The 19,687-nt window shown below is 39.9% G+C and overlaps 3 protein-coding genes across 5 annotated transcripts in view; all 3 read left to right on the top strand.

Annotated features, from left to right (window-relative positions):
- fam184ab (family with sequence similarity 184 member Ab) overlaps positions 1-5,041 on the top strand; it is a 113,438-nt gene extending 108,397 nt beyond the window's left edge. For both annotated transcript variants that reach the window (XM_088324846.1, XM_088324845.1), the window contains one exon: positions 4,390-5,041. In XM_088324846.1, coding sequence (XP_088180972.1) covers positions 4,390-4,398 — 9 coding nt within the window. In that variant the 3' untranslated portion in view covers positions 4,399-5,041. The remainder of the gene's footprint in view (positions 1-4,389) is intronic.
- A 7,987-nt stretch (positions 5,042-13,028) lies between these two features.
- On the top strand, positions 13,029-17,316 carry ptrhd1 (peptidyl-tRNA hydrolase domain containing 1). Its single transcript, XM_088325039.1, has 2 exons — positions 13,029-13,253; positions 14,884-17,316. Exons 1-2 carry the CDS (start codon positions 13,041-13,043, stop codon positions 15,052-15,054), a joined length of 384 nt encoding a protein of 127 aa, XP_088181165.1. The 5' UTR covers positions 13,029-13,040; the 3' UTR covers positions 15,055-17,316.
- Positions 17,317-18,862: 1,546 nt separating this feature from the next.
- The window catches only part of ncoa1 (nuclear receptor coactivator 1), a 78,390-nt gene continuing 77,565 nt past the window's right edge, over positions 18,863-19,687 (top strand). Inside the window, exons 1-2 of one of the 2 annotated variants that reach the window (XM_088324488.1) lie at positions 18,863-19,116; positions 19,413-19,499. The gene's annotated coding sequence lies outside the window, so the exon portion shown is untranslated. Of the gene's footprint in view, positions 19,500-19,687 lie in introns of both variants that reach the window. The other variant, XM_088324489.1, reaches the window with a different exon arrangement.

Below are 19,687 nucleotides of genomic sequence, written 5' to 3'. Positions count from 1 at the left end.
ATCACGTGTGCTGTCCAAAATGTCCTTATATAACAGGGGTCTCCAACGTGGGGCCCTCTTACATACCTGTCAACCTCCACGGCTCCATGCCCGTACAAACTGTCGTATTTTCCCGTATAAAATACAAAATAATCGTACACGATATCTTTTTTTTCCTGAATGATGCATGATGGGAAATCCCCAGGCGGCAGACGCATGCGATTGACAAATTTCAACGTCGTACTTGTCTTAAAATGCATAAAAAAATGTACTTTGTACGGCAAAACCGTACAGGTTGACAGGTATGCTCTAAGGCAGGGCTGTCAAACTCATTTTAGCTGGGGGCCACAAATGCTATAAAAGAAATTAACGGGGGCCAGACTAGTAAGTTTAAGAGAAAGAGAGGGAGAAAGAGAGGGAGGGAAAGAGAGAGCGATAAACAGATAGGGAGAACAAGGGAGACAGAGTAGAGATATGAATGGAGAAGAAGGGTGAAATAAATATAGAGAGAAAAAGAAAGTGAAAAAAGAGACAATGTGAGGTGAGGAAGAGAGAGGTCAAAAAAGGAAAGAAAGAGGGTGAGAAAGAAAGAAAAAAATAGAAAAAAATAGAATTAATTAGAGAGAGAAAATAGAAAGAGAGCAAGACAGAGAAAAAGAAAGAGTTAGAGAGTGAGAGAGAAAGGAGAAAAAGAGAGAGAAAGAGAGAGTGAAGAGGAGAAAGAAAAAGAGGGAGAAATAAATAAAAAAGAAGTGAGTCAGAGAGAAATGGAGAAATACTACCACAATTGTTTTGCAAGTGAAATATATAAAACGACAGCTCATTTTCCTCTTGCGCTTCTCTCACTGTTGTCTTGCGGGCCGGATTTATTCATGTTTTTTTCTACTGTATTGCACTATTGTTTGGTTCGATGCAGGACTAACAAAAATATAACATAGATTATAATGGATTATTAAAAGCGTTGGGAAATTATAACCAGTGTTTGGAATTACTCATGGCCTTATTTTTTTAGTAACGGGGTAATCTAACGAATTACTCTTTCAAAATTACTCGTTACTGACGGTCAAAATCGGTGCATTACTTTCGCTGCAGAACGCAAATGGCAGCGTGTTTTTCGATCTCTTCCGAGTTGTTTACGTCACGTATATTTGGATATTTGAAATAGAGATTATAATAGATGAAGATAGCGATTCAAAATACAGTATTTAGAACTATGGAAATGGCGGATTGTGTCATTCGTGAACGAACGGCTCTATGAGGCTTCTCTTGGAAGTGGGAGCCGGTTCCTCCAATCGGGAGTCGGTTCACTTCGAGACGCTATTTTTCTCCTGTAATCGGTGAAGATTTTTTTTTAGATATTCTGTACTGTTGACTTTTTGTTGAGTATAAATAAAGGTTTGAATTGTTTTGTATTTTTTTCATTGTAAATTTATAAATAATTGATGTTTTCTGTGTTTTTCGTTATTAACGTCTAAGTGTTCATTTTGCTTCATTTTCCCCCTTTTTAAGTGATTCATAATAATACATAATAAATGGGGATGTATGGATTAAACAACCAAAACAAGCTAAAGAGCCATTTAGAGCCAAAAGAGTCGCCTGATTTTAGTGAGCCTAGCTGAAAATGCCGGTTCTCTAAAAAGAGTCGAAATTCCAATTTTAACAATGGACTATTGACTTAAAAGGTCTTAAATCGATTTTCAAAAGTCTTAGAAATTCGAACACAAGAATAAGATTAATATTTTTTAGGAGCTAAAAAGATTTAGTAATATTTATCTTTTTTTTTAATATATATTTAACAGATTTACTTTCGTGGCAACCTCGCGTGACCACAATAAAGGAACTACCAAAACAGTGATGTGGTTTCAGTCGGGCCATTTAGAGCAGACACATAGTTTTGGTCTACCCACAGAGACGTTTATTTTGGACCATGATAAATTGTCAATTTAAGTTTTTGTTTTTTTAAGTAACAGAAATAGTTACTTTTCCTGGTAACTTGTTACTTTTACTACAAAATTACCCAGTTACTAACTCAATTACTTTTTGGAAGAAGCAGTGAGTGACTATAACGAATTTATTTTTTTAAAGTAACGTTCCCAACACTGCTCATAACCTTATTAAAGGATTTTATACATTTGACTCTAAAGGATGTCATACGATTGACTACAAGTTACATGTATTCAGTTTAATGCAATAAAGATATCTACTGACTGCTTTAATTCAATGTACAATAAAGGTCAGGGCAGGCTGTGTGAAATGCATAAGTGGCAGATGATTTGTGTAGGACGAGCCGCACTTCTTCTGATAACACGATGCGTGGGTGGGCTGACGCAGGACGACCAGACGTCGGGCGCTGGTCTGTGAGATTGTTGAGCACAAAACAACTGCCTTGGCGCACCCATGGGAAGAACCGACATGCCATCATGCGTGGAGAGGACAACCAATAAGAGAAAGCTAAAGTTAGCTGCAGATGACACATCACCAATAGGAGAATAGTAGGATGTCTTTGCTTTGTTTGTTGAAATGTATAAACGATCCTGGGCAACTTGGATGGGGGGCCGTGTCCTGTTGGGTACACTTAGATCTGCTGTTAGGAATAAAAATTCGCCCCCGTGTGGAATTACCGGCTTCCTGGTCATTTCTCTCTCTAAACGAGCGCACATAATCGTTGGATCAATGTAGGTCGTGTTTGGTTAATGGAGTCAGATAACTGATTTGAACAATTAAGTAAACGGTACATTTTCATAGTTAAAAATCCCTGGTGGTCTAGTGGTTAGGAGTCAACAATCTCACACATCAGCGCCCCGACGACTGGTCGTCCTGCGTCAGCCCACCCACGCATCGTGTTATCAGAAGAAATGCGGCTCGTCTTGGACAAAACATCTGCCACTTATGCATTTCACACAGCCTGCCCTGACCTTTTATTGTACATTGAACTAAAGCACAGTCAGTAAATATCTTTATTGCATTAAACTGGATACATGTAACTTGTAGTCAATCGTATAAAATCCTTTATAGTCAAATGTATAAAATCCTTTAATATCGATGTGACGTTTTGGCTTTGGCTTTTGTTAAATCCACGCAAAAACTCGAGGTCTACCGAAGTTTACTTCAACACTATATACCGTAAATTTCGGACTATAGAGCGCACCGGATTATAAGCCGCACCCACCACATTTCGGGAGGATAACCGATTTTGTACATGCACAAGCTGCACATGTATATTAACCGCATGTGTCCACTATGAAAAAATGCAACACAAACACAAAATTAACCCATACCTGACACAGTCCAAAAATTACAGCCGGCAAAATGAACGGAAAATGAAACCGGTACTTAAAGTTTGATGCAGACCTGCAGAGTCCGGGTCCCGTTGAAAGTAATCCAAGGAAAAAAGTCAATATTTCCAAAGGTAAGGGTGGGAAAAATATATATCCACTATTGTCGGCCGCGTCCACAAACACGTCTCACCTTTACTCCACTTCCCGTCAGCACGCGTTTGCCCCGCCCCGTCTTTCTCATTTCCTCGTGCAAAACATATCAGAATAAGTTTCTAAAATAAATACATTGCAAAAATATTCAGTTGCAAATACATATTATACATGGTTACACATATTTACAAAGAAAGACGGTACACCGAGAGAGTTTTCAAAGCTTTAATAATAATATTATAACTTTCATCCCAAACCGTGCCTGTGAAGGGTAGCAAAACGCTACTAGCAACACGCTCGCAACACAGTAAACGGCTGTGTTAAAAACACATACCGTACTTGTAGTAATCATCTTCCTCCTTATAACTGACGTCACCCCAGTATGGGAAAGAGACTATGTCATATAGACGTCGTCCCACGTTCCCTTATTCAAAAACACGCTAGCAACACGGTCGCAAAGTAAAGTTTACATGCAGTAGCTCTGTTTCCTTCTTTATCGGACGGCTCGTTTGCTTTTAGCTTGAAAGCTATGTCATGTGCCTTTCTTTTTGCAATTTGCATGGTGAGGATATGTCGCTAATTTAATTTGTGCACAGGCTAAGAAGTCGCAGTCTTCCTCGGCGCATATATTCCACCGGTCTAAATCTTACCTTTTGTAGAAAAATGACATAAATTGGCCTGCATTACTGAATAAGCCGCAGGGTTGAAAGTTTGGGGAAAAAGTAGCGGCTTATAGTCCGGAATTTATGGTAATAAGTTACAAAATATGCGGCAATATAAAGAAAAAAAATCTTGCAATGCTCGTTTTTGTATCCACAATGTTGACGGATGACGCTGCTATCGGTGTGTGAGTGTGTGTGTGAACGGGTAAGTGTAAAGCGCTCCGGGAGGTATTCAGTGACTCGAAAAGCACTCTATAAACACTTTCCACTTACTATTTCGATGTATTTATACCTTTCTCGTCATTTTTCCTCCCCTGCAGCCCTCCTGAGACCAAGGACGTCGATATCGACCTTCCGGATCCTCAGCGGCAAGAGTGGTTCGCTCAATATTTTTCCTTTTGATTGCCAAAACTCACAAACATACACACAAAAGACACTCAGATATTCAAACCGGAAGAAATAAATCACACCGGGATTCGACAGCATGTTCGCCAAACATCAGAAAGAAATGTCTGGATTTGAAATATAAGGATAAAGAAAGATATATTTTTTTTCTATATTGTTTCAAGAAATAACTAAAAAGACATTCGGGCTCGGTTCTGTTTATCCAATAAATGATCGGCAGCTTGAAAGGAAGGTTATGTTCAAACTATGGTTTGCGGGCCGGATCCGGCACTCGGGATGATTCAATCCGTCCCAGCGTAAAATTCCGAGTACAGTATTACTTCGGTTATCGCAGTTAATCAGGGTTGGGTAGGGTTACTTTAACTGGATTAATTTCAATGACTTTTGGATTACTCCAATACCAAATATGCTAATAAACAGGGTTGGGTAGGGTTACTTTAACTGGATTACTTTCAATTACTTTTGGATTACTCCAATACCAAATAGGCTAATAAACAGAGTTGGGTAGGGTTACTTTAACTGGATTACTTTCAATTACTTTTGGATTACTCCAATACCAAATATTCCGATAAAAGACAAAAGAAACTAAATATGAATAAAATGACTAAATTTTGTGCCGGCTTGGGGAGTAACGGAATACAAGGAACGGCAAAAATGATTTATGGATTTATTTTCATTTTGTTTCTGTCACATTTTATATTAGTTTTGCCGGAGATCAAAGAGATCAAAGCCAGGAGAGAAAGCTTACCACATGTTGTGAGTCATCATTGTATTCATATTTAGTTTCTTTTGTCTTTTATTAGCATATATTATTGGAATAATCCAAAAGTAATTGAAAGTAATCCAGTTAAAGTAACCCTACCCAACCCTGATTTACCTTCCGGGTAACCATTTTATCAACCATTTTATAACGCTCCAGGGACGGCTAGATTATTTTTTAAATTATAATTTAAAAGTACAGAAGTTTTGGGAAAAAAAACGTTTATAAAGTAAAGTACTTTAAAGGCAGGGGTTCTCAAAATAAGGATGGGGTTAATTAACAAAACCAGGAATAAAGTAACAAACAAAAACGGGGCACTAAGCTACTAACAAAATGTCCAAACCAGAAACAACTACAAAAAAAAAGAAAAACTGAAAAACTGGCGTGGCACTGGAAATGGAAAATGACCCAACCACGTGTGCTGTCCAAAATGTCCTTATAAAGCAGGGGTCTCCAACGTGGCTCTCCTATATATATATATATATATATATATATATATATATATATATATATATATATATATATATATATATATATATAATTTTTTTCAATAGTAATATTTATAGCTCCCATTGAGATTGTGTAGCGTGGTAAGTTGGTTCAGGTGTAAAACAGTTAACACATTCAATGCCAAACATAAAAATCAGTTTTGTTCCTACTGCAGGGGTCTCCAACATGGCTCTCATATATATATATATATATATATATATATATATATATATATATATATATATATATATATATATATATATATATATATATATATATATATATATATATACTTTTTTTCAATATTAATATTTATAGCTCCCACTTGAGTTTGTGTAGCGTGGTGAGTTGGTTCAGGTGTAAAACAGTTAACACATTCAATGCCAAACATAAAAATCAGTTTTGTTCCTACTGCAGGGGTCTCCAACACGCCTCTCATATATATATTATTTTTTTCAATATTAATATTTATAGCTCCCACTTGAGTTTGTGTAGCGTGGTGAGTTGGTTCAGGTGTAAAACAGTTAACACATTCAATGCCAAACATGAAAATCAGTTTTGTTCCTACTGCTTGTAAACAAATGGGTTATTCTTAGTAATATTTATGGTAGGCTACTAATGTAGGTCGAATGATAAAGCACAGTACTGAAAAAAAGCAAAACATTCGGGGTTTGCATTATTTTACTGATTTGTCCCCCCCCTGAGAACAGAAAGTCCGGATCCGGTCCCAGAGCCAAACTGAGTTTGACGTGCCTGGTCTAAGGTCTATGTACTAGTGTGTTGGCTTTACTGGTAACAGTTTCATACTACCGGTGTTACATTGGCCTACGAGTTTCTCGTAACTGTTTCTAAAAGCCTAAATAATGGAAAATATTACCAGCAAGGAAGCTGTACTATTTTTGTCCTACCATTGAGGGCGATGAAGGTATTAGTACACAGAGTTTTAAAGACCCTGGAAAGTGAATACAAATGTTTTTGCTATTATATGAATCAAGGGTTCCCAACTGGTGGGTCACGGCCTAAAAGTGTGTCACGGGAGTGTTTACATTATTTTAGAAGTGCTAAGAAAAAAAAAAAACTAAGGGTCAATTTCACCCCTTAACAGTAGAGGGCGGTAATGCCAAATGGGAGTTGAGACTCGCCAAATAACACCACGGGAGAAAGACCGTTGAAGTTTATTTTCTATCTGGATTTCATTATGTTGAAAATAAAGACAAGGAAGTGAAGCATTATGGGTTTTATTAAAAGGACGCCACTAGATGTCGCTGTATTGTGCAGGGTAACCAAAAACGAGTGCTCAAAAGCACGAGTTGGAGTACAAACGGCGGAGAATCAAAGTGATCAAACTGCTCTCTCGCTCTTTTTCTTTCTCCCTTTCTTCTTCTCTCGCTCTTTCTTATCTCCTTTTCTTTTTTTGTTTCTTTCTTTTTTCCTGTCCTTCTCAATCTATCTCTCCTTCTCTGTCTCTCTCTCTTTCTCTATGATTTTATATTTCTTGCTTCCTTTCTCCCTGCCCCTTTCCGCTCTTTTTTCCTATCTTTCTTTTTCTGTCTGTTTCTACGTCCGTCTTTTTCTCTGTCTGTCTTTATTTCTTTGTTTCCCTGTCTGTCTTTTTCTTTCCCTCTCTCTTTCTTTCTTTTTTTCTTTCTTTCTTTCTGTCCTTCTCAATCTCTCTTTCCCTCTTTCTCTTTGTTTTTATATTTCTTGGTTCCTTTCACCCGCCCTCTTTCCACTCTTTTTTCCCATTTTTCTTTTTTCTGTCTGTTTCTACGTCTGTCTTTTTCTCTGTCTGTCTTTATTTCTTTGTTTCTCTGTCTGTCTTTTTCTTTCCCGCTCTCTTTCTTTCTTACTTTCTTTCTTTCTGTCCTTCTCAATCTATCTCTTTCTCCCCCTGTGTCTTTGTTTTTATATTTCTTGCTTTCTATCTCCCTCCTTCTCTTCTCTCTTTTCTTCCTCTCCTTTTATATCTGTCTGACTCTACATCTGTCTATTTCTCTTTTTTTATTTTGCTCTTTCTTTCTTTCTTTCTTTCTTCCTTTCTTTTTCTCTGTCTTTTTCTCTTTCTCCCTTTCCTCCCTTTGTTTCTTTCTCTCTCTCTCTGTATCTCACTCTGTCTCTCTGTATCTCTGTCTCTCTCTCTCTCTCTCTCTCTCTCTGTCTCTCTCTTTCTCACTCTGTCTCACTCTGGTTCTCTGTGTCTCTGTCTCTCTCTCTGTCTCAGTCTGTCTCTCTGTGTCTCTCTCTCTCTCTCTCTGTCTCTCTCTGTCTCTTTCTTTCTCTCTCTCTCTCTCACTCTGTCTCTCTCTCTTTCTCTCTCTCTCTCTTGTTCTCTCTCTGTCTTTCTCTCTTTCTCCCTTTCCTTCTTTTTTCTTTCTCTCTCTCTCTCTGTCTCTGTCTGTCTCTGTCTCTCTATCTATCTCTCTTTCTCTCTCTCTCTCTCTCTCTCTCTCTCTCTCTCTCTCTCTCTCTCTCTCTCTCAAACTGCGATCTCATGATCCCAAGACGAGCGCTCTACCTCCTGAGCCACTGCCGCCCCATTTTTATATATTTATTTTTTTCATTCTCTCGCTCATCATCTATTCTGTTCTCTTTCTTTCTCTCTCTCTTGGTCCATCTCTTACACATTCTCTCTGTCTATCTCTCTCCCTGCTCTCTTTCCCTCTCTCCCGCTCTCCTCCCATCTCTCTCACTCTCCTCCCATCTATCTTCCTCTCCTCCCATCTCTCTCTCTCTCTCTCTCTCTTCGTGATTTAGGGCTATACAAATAAAAATGACTTGACTTGACTTGACTCTCAACCAGAAAGGTAAACGCAGTTTTCCATCACGTCCACATGATGGCGGCAACGTATCATGTAGAGTGGATGGTGTCCTAATTGAGCAATAAAACGGCCAGATTATGAAAGGCATGACGTTCTCTTCTTCGCGGGTTTTGACAATCGCGGGACATTTTTCGGAACGTGACCACGCAAAAAATGAGCTATTACTGTATTTGCACACGTTTGGAAATTGTTGTGTCAGCGTCTAATGCATGCTGGGAAAAAATGTCAATTCACTTTACAGGGTCTTTAATAGCTTTCGGGATTTGGAATAAATCGAATGGCAGGTTTGAAAACCACGATATGAAATAAAATGCTCATTTATTCTGTTGGTCATCTTCTAGGTTGGATGTTTTCTCAATGTCATCATCGCCAATGTTCACTATTTTCTAACTTCAAGTCAGAAGTAGACAGGGTTGGGTAGGGTTACTTTAACTGGATTACTTTCAATGACTTTTGGATTACTCCAATACCAAATATGCTAATAAAAGACAAAAGAAACTAAATATGAATAAAATGACTTAATTTTCTGCAGGCTTGGGGAGTAACGGAATACATTTTTGGGGGTTTTTGGTTTGAACATTTTTATTGACACTAATAACAGCAAATAAACAATGTAAGGTTAGAACATTTTTTCTCGACAATTTTAACAGCAATTAAGCATATTCACAATTTCGTTATATCTGACAATATGACGTTTTAACATGGAACGGCAAAAATGATGTCGGCAAGCTGTTTGGATTGATTTTCATTTTGTTTCTGTAGCATTTTATGTTCGTTTTGCCGGAGATCAAAGAGATCAAAGCCAGGAGAGAAAGCTTACCATGTGTTGTGAGTCATCATTGTATTCATATTTACCGTATTTTCCGCACTATAAGGATGAATGCGTATAGCACGTGGCTGACGGCATACAGAAAGCATTTTTTTACTATTTTGTATTTGTAAATATTTTATTCTCCTGGATTTACTAAACTCACGGATATAAGAGGACCACGGCTGCACATTATTATGAACACAACGACTTCAGTGAGCTACTCTGGCTATACATTTTCCCTGTATCTTGTTTCAGACTGAACTCGATGTTTCTGTGATAAGCGGTGCAGATAATGGATGGAATGGAGTGTCTATTCTTAAATTAAACTCAATTCCAAGTGTTTATTGTCATATATACAGTAAAGTTGCGAGCACAAAAGAAAATAGAAACTAAGGAATGGTTGGCATTTCTTGAATCCCAAGACTTTAACCTTCCGAATGATGGAACGATGCATTTGAGTGACATCGTACGGACACCGTATCCGCACGTGTTCTCGACACGTATTTGCGTCTTTGCAAGCTTTCGGAATGTTAAGGGGGTAATAAGTTGGACTGAACCATCTGACTGTTTTGTCCACGTTCCCATTGTAGCGCCTTAAAACCCGGTGGGTCTTATGTATATCAAATATAGGGCCAAAAACTATTTTTTCGGGGTGCGCCCTATAACCCGGTGCGCCTTATAGTGCGGAAAATACGGTAGTTTCTTTTGTCTTTTATTAGCATATTTGGTATTGGAGTCATCCAAAAGTCATTGAAAGTAATCCAGTTAAAGTAACCCTACCCAACCCTGGAAGTAGACGTGCGTGGAGGTTTAGAGGTCCTTGTCGCTTTTTCTCTGTGCGTTGGGAAAAAAAACGATAATATCAAAAACTATAATAAAAACACGATAAAAGAAAAGGCTGCTTTTCTGTCCGATCCCAGATCAGTCAATCCGTTTTAGGGGGCAACATTCACGTGATAGATGAAGATGATGTTGTTTTTTTTTTGGTAGACTGAAAAACTCTTGTTTGTATGCTTGTCTGTCTCTACACAGATACAATGATGTCTCACTGATTTTGAGAGGAAAAAAATAGCGTTTTATATTTATATTATAACGTGTATGCTTATTAAATGATTATTGTGACATTTATTTTGGAGTCTTGTTTTATTCCGCTAGAGAAAATATCTTTGTCTCATCTCATTAGCTGCACCGCTTATCCTCAGTAGGGTCGCGGGGGTGCTGGAGCCCATCCCAGCAATCATCGGGCAGTGGGCAGGGGACACCCTGAACTGGTTGCCAGGCAATCGCAGGGCACACTGGGACAGATAACTCGCTCATTCACACCTAGGGACAATTTGGACCGAAATGCATGTCTTTGGAATGTGGGAGGAAACCGGAGTGCCCGGAGGAAACCCACGCAAGCAAAGGGAGAACATACAAACTCCGCACAGGAAGTCTGGTAGCTGGATTTGAACCCACACAGGAGGTTCCCAAGACCTTAGAACTGTGCCGCACACGCTGCCCAAAATATATGTGTAACACTAAGAAATATGTTTGTTACAGACAGTGTTGAGTTACTGAAATACAGTACAGTAATGAGTTACAGATACTTCATTCCCCCCAATTTACTGACACAAAAACATGGTGACATGCTATAAAAGTAACTAGTTACAGATTTCCGTCGCATACTGGACGCCGACACCCCTAAAACTGCTTTAAAATAGCCACTTAATAAACAATAGAGGACAACTTAACACTTAGGGCTTGGCGGAGACACTCCATATCCATTTTGTCTCTGGGCTTCAAACTGTCATGATTACCGATTAGTATCACCTCTGCCCGCTCATTTGGCGCCCGCCACTGCGGGCTACCTGATAGATTCCCTGTCCTTTTTGAAGCCCAGTCCTGTCACTCTCCGGTTGACAGTCCATCAGTGAACCTCTGTTTCTACTAGGCAAGTGCTTTGACTCTGACTCCCGTCTGTCCCGCTTTTTGCACCCTTTTTCTACCCATCCGTTCCTGATTCCCCTGTTTTCCCCCGGCTACGACCTGTTTTTGTTCGCGACCACGTTTCGCTCTCCCGTCCCGGCTTACAACCCGTTTTTGATCCCAAACCAGTTTTGCTCTCCCGTCCCGGCTATCGGCCTGATTTTTTCCGTTCTCGGCACCACGATCTCCCGCTCCGGATGATTCACTTCCGCATTCGAAACTCGTTAGCTTGCTTCCTGCGTCCAGCGAGCACCGGATCGCGGGCCCTGCCTTTCCCCTCTATCTCAATAAACTTGTGAGTAAACGTTACGCGATTGGGTCCACCATTTGATCTGGCCGTGACACAAACCCCTCAATGATCTCCTTCTCTATATCTATATCATGGTGTATTGCAAAAATAAGTTTACAAATAAAAAGACCAAAATACTACTAAGACACTAGTTCGGAAATACTTTAAAAATACTTCTACAGAAATACTACAAAAACACTACAGTAATTCTATTATTAAAAAAATACTGCCAGATAAGTATTACGACAGAAATACTACAAAAATGCTACTATTCAATACTATGATACAAAAATACAATTACATAAATATTACAACAGACATACTATAAAAATACAACATGATTAATATTGAAAAAAATACTACTAAGATACTAGTACGGAAATACTTTAGAAATACTTCTACAGAAATACTACAAAAAAAATTCAGTCATACTATAATACAAAACTACTGCCACATAGGTATTACGACAGAAATACTACAAAAAAACTACAGTAATACTATAATACAAAAATACAATTACAGTAATATTACAACAGACGTACTACAAAAATACAACCTCAGTAATATTGAAAAAAATACGACTAAGACACTAGTACAGGAATACTTTAAAAATACTTCTACATAAATACTACAAAAAACATCACAGTCATACTACAATACAAAAATACTGCCACATAAGTATTACGACAGAAATACTACAAAAAAAAACTACAGGAATACTATATTTACAAAAATACTGCCACATAAGTATTACAACAGAAATACTAAAAAAATACTACTACAGTAATACTATGATATAATAATACTATCATAGAAATATTACAACAAACATGGTACAAAAATACTTCTACAGAAGTATTACGACAGAACTACAACAAAAATGCTACATATGTTAAAAATTCTACTATGGTATTTGTACAAAAATACTACTGCAGAAATACTGCAAAAATACTATGAACATTCTAACTATAGTTATACAACAAAAATACAGAAATGCAACAAAAATGTACTGCAGAAATTCTGAAAAAATACTCAACAAAGATGGAACTACAGTAATACTACGAAACTAAATATCAAAAGCAGTGCTGGGGATTAAATGGACTGAACTATTGCAAGACAGTGGAGTATTTCTGACAATGTGTTGTTCATATTTTAGTTTAGTTTTGCTTAGAAAAAAAATCGTCATATTTAAGCCTGGACTCTCTTTAATTATTAGGGAAAAGAGAGTTTTTTTTTAATGTAATTATTCCTGGGGGGGTGCTTGAGCACCCCAAAACGGTCTGTTTACTACGCCCATGGGTCAATAACATCGGTTTTAATTTGAAAAGCTAGTTAGCGGTCGCTAGATGGCAGCAGCGGCCTTATATCGTCCATTGTTCGTCGCTTGACCCGGAAGTGATAAACATTTTGGAAGCGAAGGGGTGAAACAAATGGCCGCTTCGGGAGCCGTCACTTCCCCGGGCCGCCTCGTCCAGTATGTGGTCGTGCGCTCGGACCTGGTCCACAAAATGTCCTGGCCGCTCGGAGCCGTCATCACGCAGGCTTGCCACGCCGCCACCGCTGTCGTCCATCTTCACTACGCCGACGAGGACACTCAAAACTACCTGGCGGAACTCGACTCCATGCACAAAGTAGTGCTTGCTGTAAGTCCCTCCCCAACTTCGTTTCCATTATACTACATTTTAAATAAAATACTATGATTTTTAAATCTATTGAATTCTAAATATTTTTGTGTATACTGTTTGTTGACAGTATTTCCAAAGTATATTACGATTTTGTGTATTGTGTTTTTTATTTGGATACAGCAGAAAGGCAACATTAATCTGAAACCGGGGTGTCAAACCCATTTTTGCTGGGGGCCACATGCTTGAACCAAGAATCTCACAGGTGCCAGACTAGTAAATTAAAGAGGGGATAACAAAAGAGTGAGAGATGACAAGGGAGAGGGAGAGAAGGAAAGAGAGAAAATGGGAGAGAGAGAAATAAAAAGGAAATAGGAAGAGAAAGTGACTACACATAAGCTGAAGAAATTGAAAGAAAAATGAAGCTGGAAAGAAGGACGGAGAGAGGGAGGGAGAGAGAGAAAGAAAAAAAATGAGCGAAGCAAAGAGAAAGAAAGAGAAAAGGAGAGTGATAAGAGATTGACAAAGTGAGAAAAAGAGCGAAAGAAACTGAAATATTTTCTAATATTTGAGAGAGAGAGAGATGGAAGAGTGAGAGAGACAGAGATGGAAGAGTGAGAGAGAGAGATGGAAGAGTGAGAGAGAGAGATGGAAGAGAGAGAGATGGAAGAGTGAGAGGGATGGAAGAGAGAGAGATGGAAGTAAGAGAGAGATGGAAGAGTGAGCGAGGAAGATGGAAGAGCGAGGGAGAGAGATGGGCGAAAGAGAGAGAGATGGGAGAGATGGAAGCGTGAGAGAGAGAGAGAGAGAGAGATGGGAGGAGGAAAAGGGAGATGGGCGGAGGAAGAGAGAGAGAAAAATGGGAAGAGGGAGATGGGAGGAGAGAGGGAGAGATGGGTGGAGAGAGATGGGAGGAGAGAGAGGGAAAGATAGCAGAGGGGAAGGGAAGGGGGCTGTCACGAGGCGTGGTGGAGTGGAAGGGGTGACCGGACCAGAACCGAGGCAGGAGGCAGGAAGGGAGAACTCAATTGCGTGACGATCCTTAGGTTTTATTTAACAAAATAAAAGTTGTCCAAAACTCAGGGACAAGACAAACAAAAACATTCTTACACTCAGAACAGAACGGTACAGAGTTCCTCCGGCACGAACTCAAGAGGACAGGGCATAACAGACGGAAAATGTTTAAACTAAAACAGGACAAGGCATAACAGACCGGGAAATGTGTAATGAGCCAGCCCCCGCCAAACCCACAACCCAGCCTTAAGAAAGAGAGCAGAGAGAGAGGGACAGAGAGAGTAAGAGAGTTAGAGAACATGAGGGAGAGTAAGAGAGAGAGAATGTGTGAGAGAGAGAACAAGAGGGATAGAACAAGAGAGAGAGAGATTGAGAGAGAGAACAGCATAAATGATGAGCGAGAGAGAACGAAAGAAATAACGAGAGAGAGAATGAAAGAAAGAAATAATGAGAGAACATCATCCCATGGCAACATCCAGCGGACATATTTGAAATTGCAGCTGAGTTTTCTCTTGTGCTTCTCTCAGCCACATAAAACCATGTAGCGAATTCCACACAGGTGCCTTCTCCAATCTTCAACCTATATATATATATATATATATATATATATAAAAAAAACCTTAACTGTGTTCCTCAGGCCCCGGACGAGGCGGCCCTCTCGGGTTTATCCGAGACCCTGACCCAGGCCGGCGTGGCCCACAAGCTTTGGATGGAGCAGCCTGAGAACATAGCCACCTGTCTGGCCTTGAAGCCCTACCCCAAAGAAACCGTGCAGCCGCTGCTTCGCAAATTCAAACTCTTTAAGTGAGCTTTCCGGCCCACCGGGGACTTCCTGGAAAATCCCGATTGCTGACTGCCATTGGTGTGGCACCCTCATAACTGGAATACGTCAATGTTCCTCGATGGATGATTTTCATTTCCATCTATCGTAGAATATTCTATACGGACATGGCGCAGTGGTACCTCTACTTACAAATTCAATTTGTTCTGGGTGGAGCTCCGTCACTTGAAAACTTTGTAAGTTGAGACGCCGTTTGAATGTAAAAGCGCTAATCCGTTCCAACCCTCGCAAAAGTAGCGTAAATTCTGGACTATAAGCCGCTATTTTTTTCCTAAATGTTCAGCCCTGCGGCTTATTCAGAGAAGCGGACAATTTTAGTTCATGCATACATTGTCTGTTAAGTAAAAAGTAAGTTTCGATAATGAGGAAGACGCCCTTGATGGCGATAGTTATGAGAAGGAAGATGAGGACGATTTACCTTGAATTCCACTATTATGGGATGCTTTCTTTTGTCAGACACGTTTGATGCATTGCGAGCGTGATCCTACTAGCGTGTTGGTACCTTTCAAAGGCACAGTTTGCGATGAAAGTTATATTATTATTATTATTAAAGCTTTGAAAACTCTCTCGGTGTACCGTCTTTCTTCGTAAATTTGTGTAACCATGTATAATATGTATTTGCAACTGTATATTTTTGTAATGTATTTATTTTAGAGATTTATTCTGTTATGTGTTCTACGAGCGAATCAAAAAGAAGGGGCGTAGCAAACGCGGGCTGATGGGAAGTGGGGTAAAGCTGAGTTACCGGTAGATCCGTCTGTTGTCGCAGCGGACAATAGTGGATATATATTTTTCCCACCCTTAACTTTGGAAATGTACATTTTGTTTCCTTGGATTACTTTCAACGGGACCCGGACTTTACAAGTCTGCATCATACGTTAATTACGGGTATCATTTTCCATTCATGATGCTGATTGTGGTTCTAAGATTGTCTACTATTTATTTAGTTACAGTCGTGGAATTTACAGCCTGGTCTGGATTAATCTTGTGATTGTGTCACAAGTTTTTAGTGCGTGCGCACGCGGCTGGTACAGAGGTGCGGCTTGTGTAAGTACAAAAGCGGCAAATCACTTAAAAAGTGGTGGGTGCGGCTTATAATCAGGTGCTCTCTATAGTCCGGATTTTACGGTACATTATGACGTTTCTGTAATGAATCAAGAGTTTCAGAATATGAAACAAATACGTGTCGATCTACCCAGATTAGGAATCCAACAAGGATCTGATTCTTCATAGAGCTCCACATCAAGGTTGCGGTACGAATTGGATTATTCCTTTGTTCTTGACTGTGGAGTGCGAAACTTTGAGAATCAACGTGTGCTTTTTGCACATACCCATGGATTTGGGATACAAAATACAATTATTATTTTTTTGATGAGTTTCTGAGTTCTCTTGTCATTCATCTGGATTGTTTCGGTGCAATAATAGTATGTAGTCTGTACAGCCATTTGGGAGTTCATGTAATTAAGGATTACATATGTTAAAATTACATCGCCGCGCAAAAAGACGAGAGGCACATAATGTAGAAAAAAAACAGAATAAAGGAAATAATCTAATACTTTTTACCTTCTTGCCTGGCGTTTCTTGAAATACTGATCCAATGACGTCTGCTTTTACCTGCTTTTCCGTCAGAAACACTGAGCAATAGCCCAACTTGTCAACACTTTTTCCACAAATTCCGAGACATCATGGAATTTCGCTAAATAGTCTTTAATAAGGGCTGATGGAATGATGACTGCGTCCACTTCGAACCGTGACGGTGACACGAAGAGCATGATTGGAAGCACGAATTTGCACTGGGTTGCCAGGCAGATTTGAAGCTATAGCCAGTTTTCGTAACTAAAGGCAATATTTTCCCGTTCAAGTATTTTGTATCCTGAATTTTTCGTAAGTAGAGGTATTATTATATTTAATAAATTAAAAAAAATATTTATGAAAAATACTGAGCTAAAACTCAATGATTAACTTTTTGGATTTGAGAGTTTTGCAAAGAAAATTAATGAAGTGGTCGATGAGTTTTTGGTATTGGTAAAAACAAGGTAGTATCGATGGATACTGACGTGATACCGATATTTTTGGCCTGGAAATGCCATGATCATCCAATAATAACCAAAATCTTATCGATATTGGGATGTGACAGTGCGGTTTGAGCTTAGTGTGAGAAAACAGAAACCCTAACAAAGCATCCCCAAAGGAGGGCGCTGTTTTCCCAAATAAAGCATCTCAATAGAATTAACACTTGTGCTTGTGCTTTTTTATTATCTTAAATGGAAATGTGGATAAAAAGAAAATGCTATTTTTTTCTAGAAATTGAATAAAATATTCATTTACCCTAAATTCCGGACTATAAGCCGCTACTTTTCCCCCTAACTTTCAACCCTGCGGCTAATTCAGTGATGCGGCCAATTTATGTAATTGTTTTTAACGGTCATTTGGATGATCCAGAGGAGCCATGGGAGAACGTTTTGTGGTCAGATGAGACCAAAATAGAATTTTTTGTTCATAATTCCGATCGTGTTTGGAGAGAGAAGAATAAAGTATACAATCTGAAGAACACCATCCCTACTAGTGTGAAGCATGGGGTTGGTAGCAATATGTTTTTCTGCACATAGGACAGGATGAGTTCACTGCATTCACGAGAGGATGACTGGGGCTGTGAATTGTCAGATTTTGGGGAACAACCTCCTTCGCTCAGTCAGAGCATTGAAGATGGTTCATGGGTAGGTCTTCCAACACGACAACCACCCGAAGTACACAGCCAAGAAAACAAAGAAGTGGCTCTGTAAGAAGCATTTCAAGGTTCTAGCATGACCCAGCTAGTCTCCAGACCTGAACCCAATCACAAATCTTTGGAGAAAGCTGAAACTCCGTGTTTCTCAGTGACAGCCCAGAAACCTGAGAGAAAAGGAAAAAAGGAAGTTAGAGCAAGAGAAGTTAAAAAGACACAGAGAAAGAGACAAATAGGAACAAAGGAAGAGAAAAAGAGAGACACAGAGAGTGAAAGAGAAGGAGACAGAGGGGTGGAAAAGAGAGAGAGAGAGAAAAAAAGAAATACAAGTACAGTGTCTTTGTTCGAGGCACCTGGCTTTGGCAACATCAAGTTGACGTATTTCAACCTGCATCTTGTTTTACTCTTGCGCTTCTCTGAGTGTTGTCTCGCGGGCGTCACGTCAAAAAAAACGCTTTCAAAAGGGCTGAGATTGATTCAAAAGCGAGATTTAAGAAAAACTGATAAAACATATGGTAAGGAGTCGGAATTTTTTTTTTTTTTTTGAAATTGGTTGGCAACATAGGGGTGTTCAACATAGGGAGCGCGGGCCACAAGTGGTCCCGTTTTTTTTTTTTTTATTTTGCGGTCCGAATTTCTTTCTTGTTGAAAATTGATAAATTAAGGAGTGAGAAGGTTAGGAAAACACGATCGAGTGAATTCAGGATATTGACGGATTATTACCAGAAAAGATCAAATATTCCTGTTTTTACTTCAGAATTGGTAAATTAAGGACTGGGAAGAGTAGACAAAATAACATACTCCTCAATCCCTTTTAGACTCTAAAATTTTTATCAGGCGTATATCTTTTTAAGGAATTCAACCTTTTTAAATTCATGACACGAGCAACAATGTTGAATTAAAAACTCCTCCATGTCGTAACATGATGCGAGCCAGGTAATGTTTTCCCATGCTTCTTTTCGTGAACGCGCACGCTCTCCAGCAAGCTGGTCGCGCGCCCGCGCAGCCCTGTTTGTTTGTGTTGGAGAGAGAGAGAGAGAGAGAGAGAGAGCGAGTGAGCTCGGAAATGGCGGAGAGCACCGAGCACAGTGACAACTTGGCTTCGAAAACTGGGCCGCCATTATCGTTGCGAAGTACCGGACACCAACGGGAGTGACACGCCGAACCGCTCCTCTCACCACGGGGTGGAAGACTCCAAGCGGGCGGACACGGCTCCCCCCCTCCCCGAGTCAGCGCCGTGCGGGCGCCTAGCCAGGCTAGCTAGCTGCGGCTAAGCTAACTGACGTTCGCTGTGTTGGAATAGCGTGAGCTTATTTTCCCTTTTTCTCCTCCGCGCAGGCTTGTTTGTCAACAAAAGACGCGGTGGACTCGTTAGCTCGGCTGCTAATAACAACAACAACAACAACAAATAATCCCCACTCGGGCGTGCTTTAATTGGATATTACGTGTCAGCTACGGCGGAGCGAGTTGTTATTTACCTACGTAAAGTTAGCGAGAGACACCCACCCACGTTTAAACAACGGACCAACGTTCATCTGTCACGCAAGTTAAGTTAGCCTCTTGGAGCTAACTCGGCTAAGTGCTTGTTTTTGGACGATAGGGTAAAGTGGTGCGGGGACTCCTCGTGGGACTTCGGAGAGGAGAAAACGGCAAGATCGGCGACCTGTGCTTATGTCACGCAAACAAGGTATGTCAGTTGTAAGCAAAAGGGTGGCGGTAGTACTGTTGACAGCCACGCTGCGAACCCGGGCCGCTGCAGCGCGGCCTCGCTTGGGCGCCTGCACGCTTGTTTACGCAGCCTGTACAGTCATCCCTCGTTTGACGCGGGGGTTGAGTTCCTAAAGGTCCCGCGATTGATATTGACACTTTCTAATG

This window comes from Urocampus carinirostris, chromosome 20 (assembly GCF_059441175.1).
Source record: "Urocampus carinirostris isolate Australia breed hairy pipefish chromosome 20, RoL_Ucar_1.0, whole genome shotgun sequence".
NCBI lineage: Eukaryota > Metazoa > Chordata > Actinopteri > Syngnathiformes > Syngnathidae > Urocampus > Urocampus carinirostris.
Note: the sequence above shows the minus strand (reverse complement) of the source record. Positions and strands in the feature narration are given on the sequence as shown.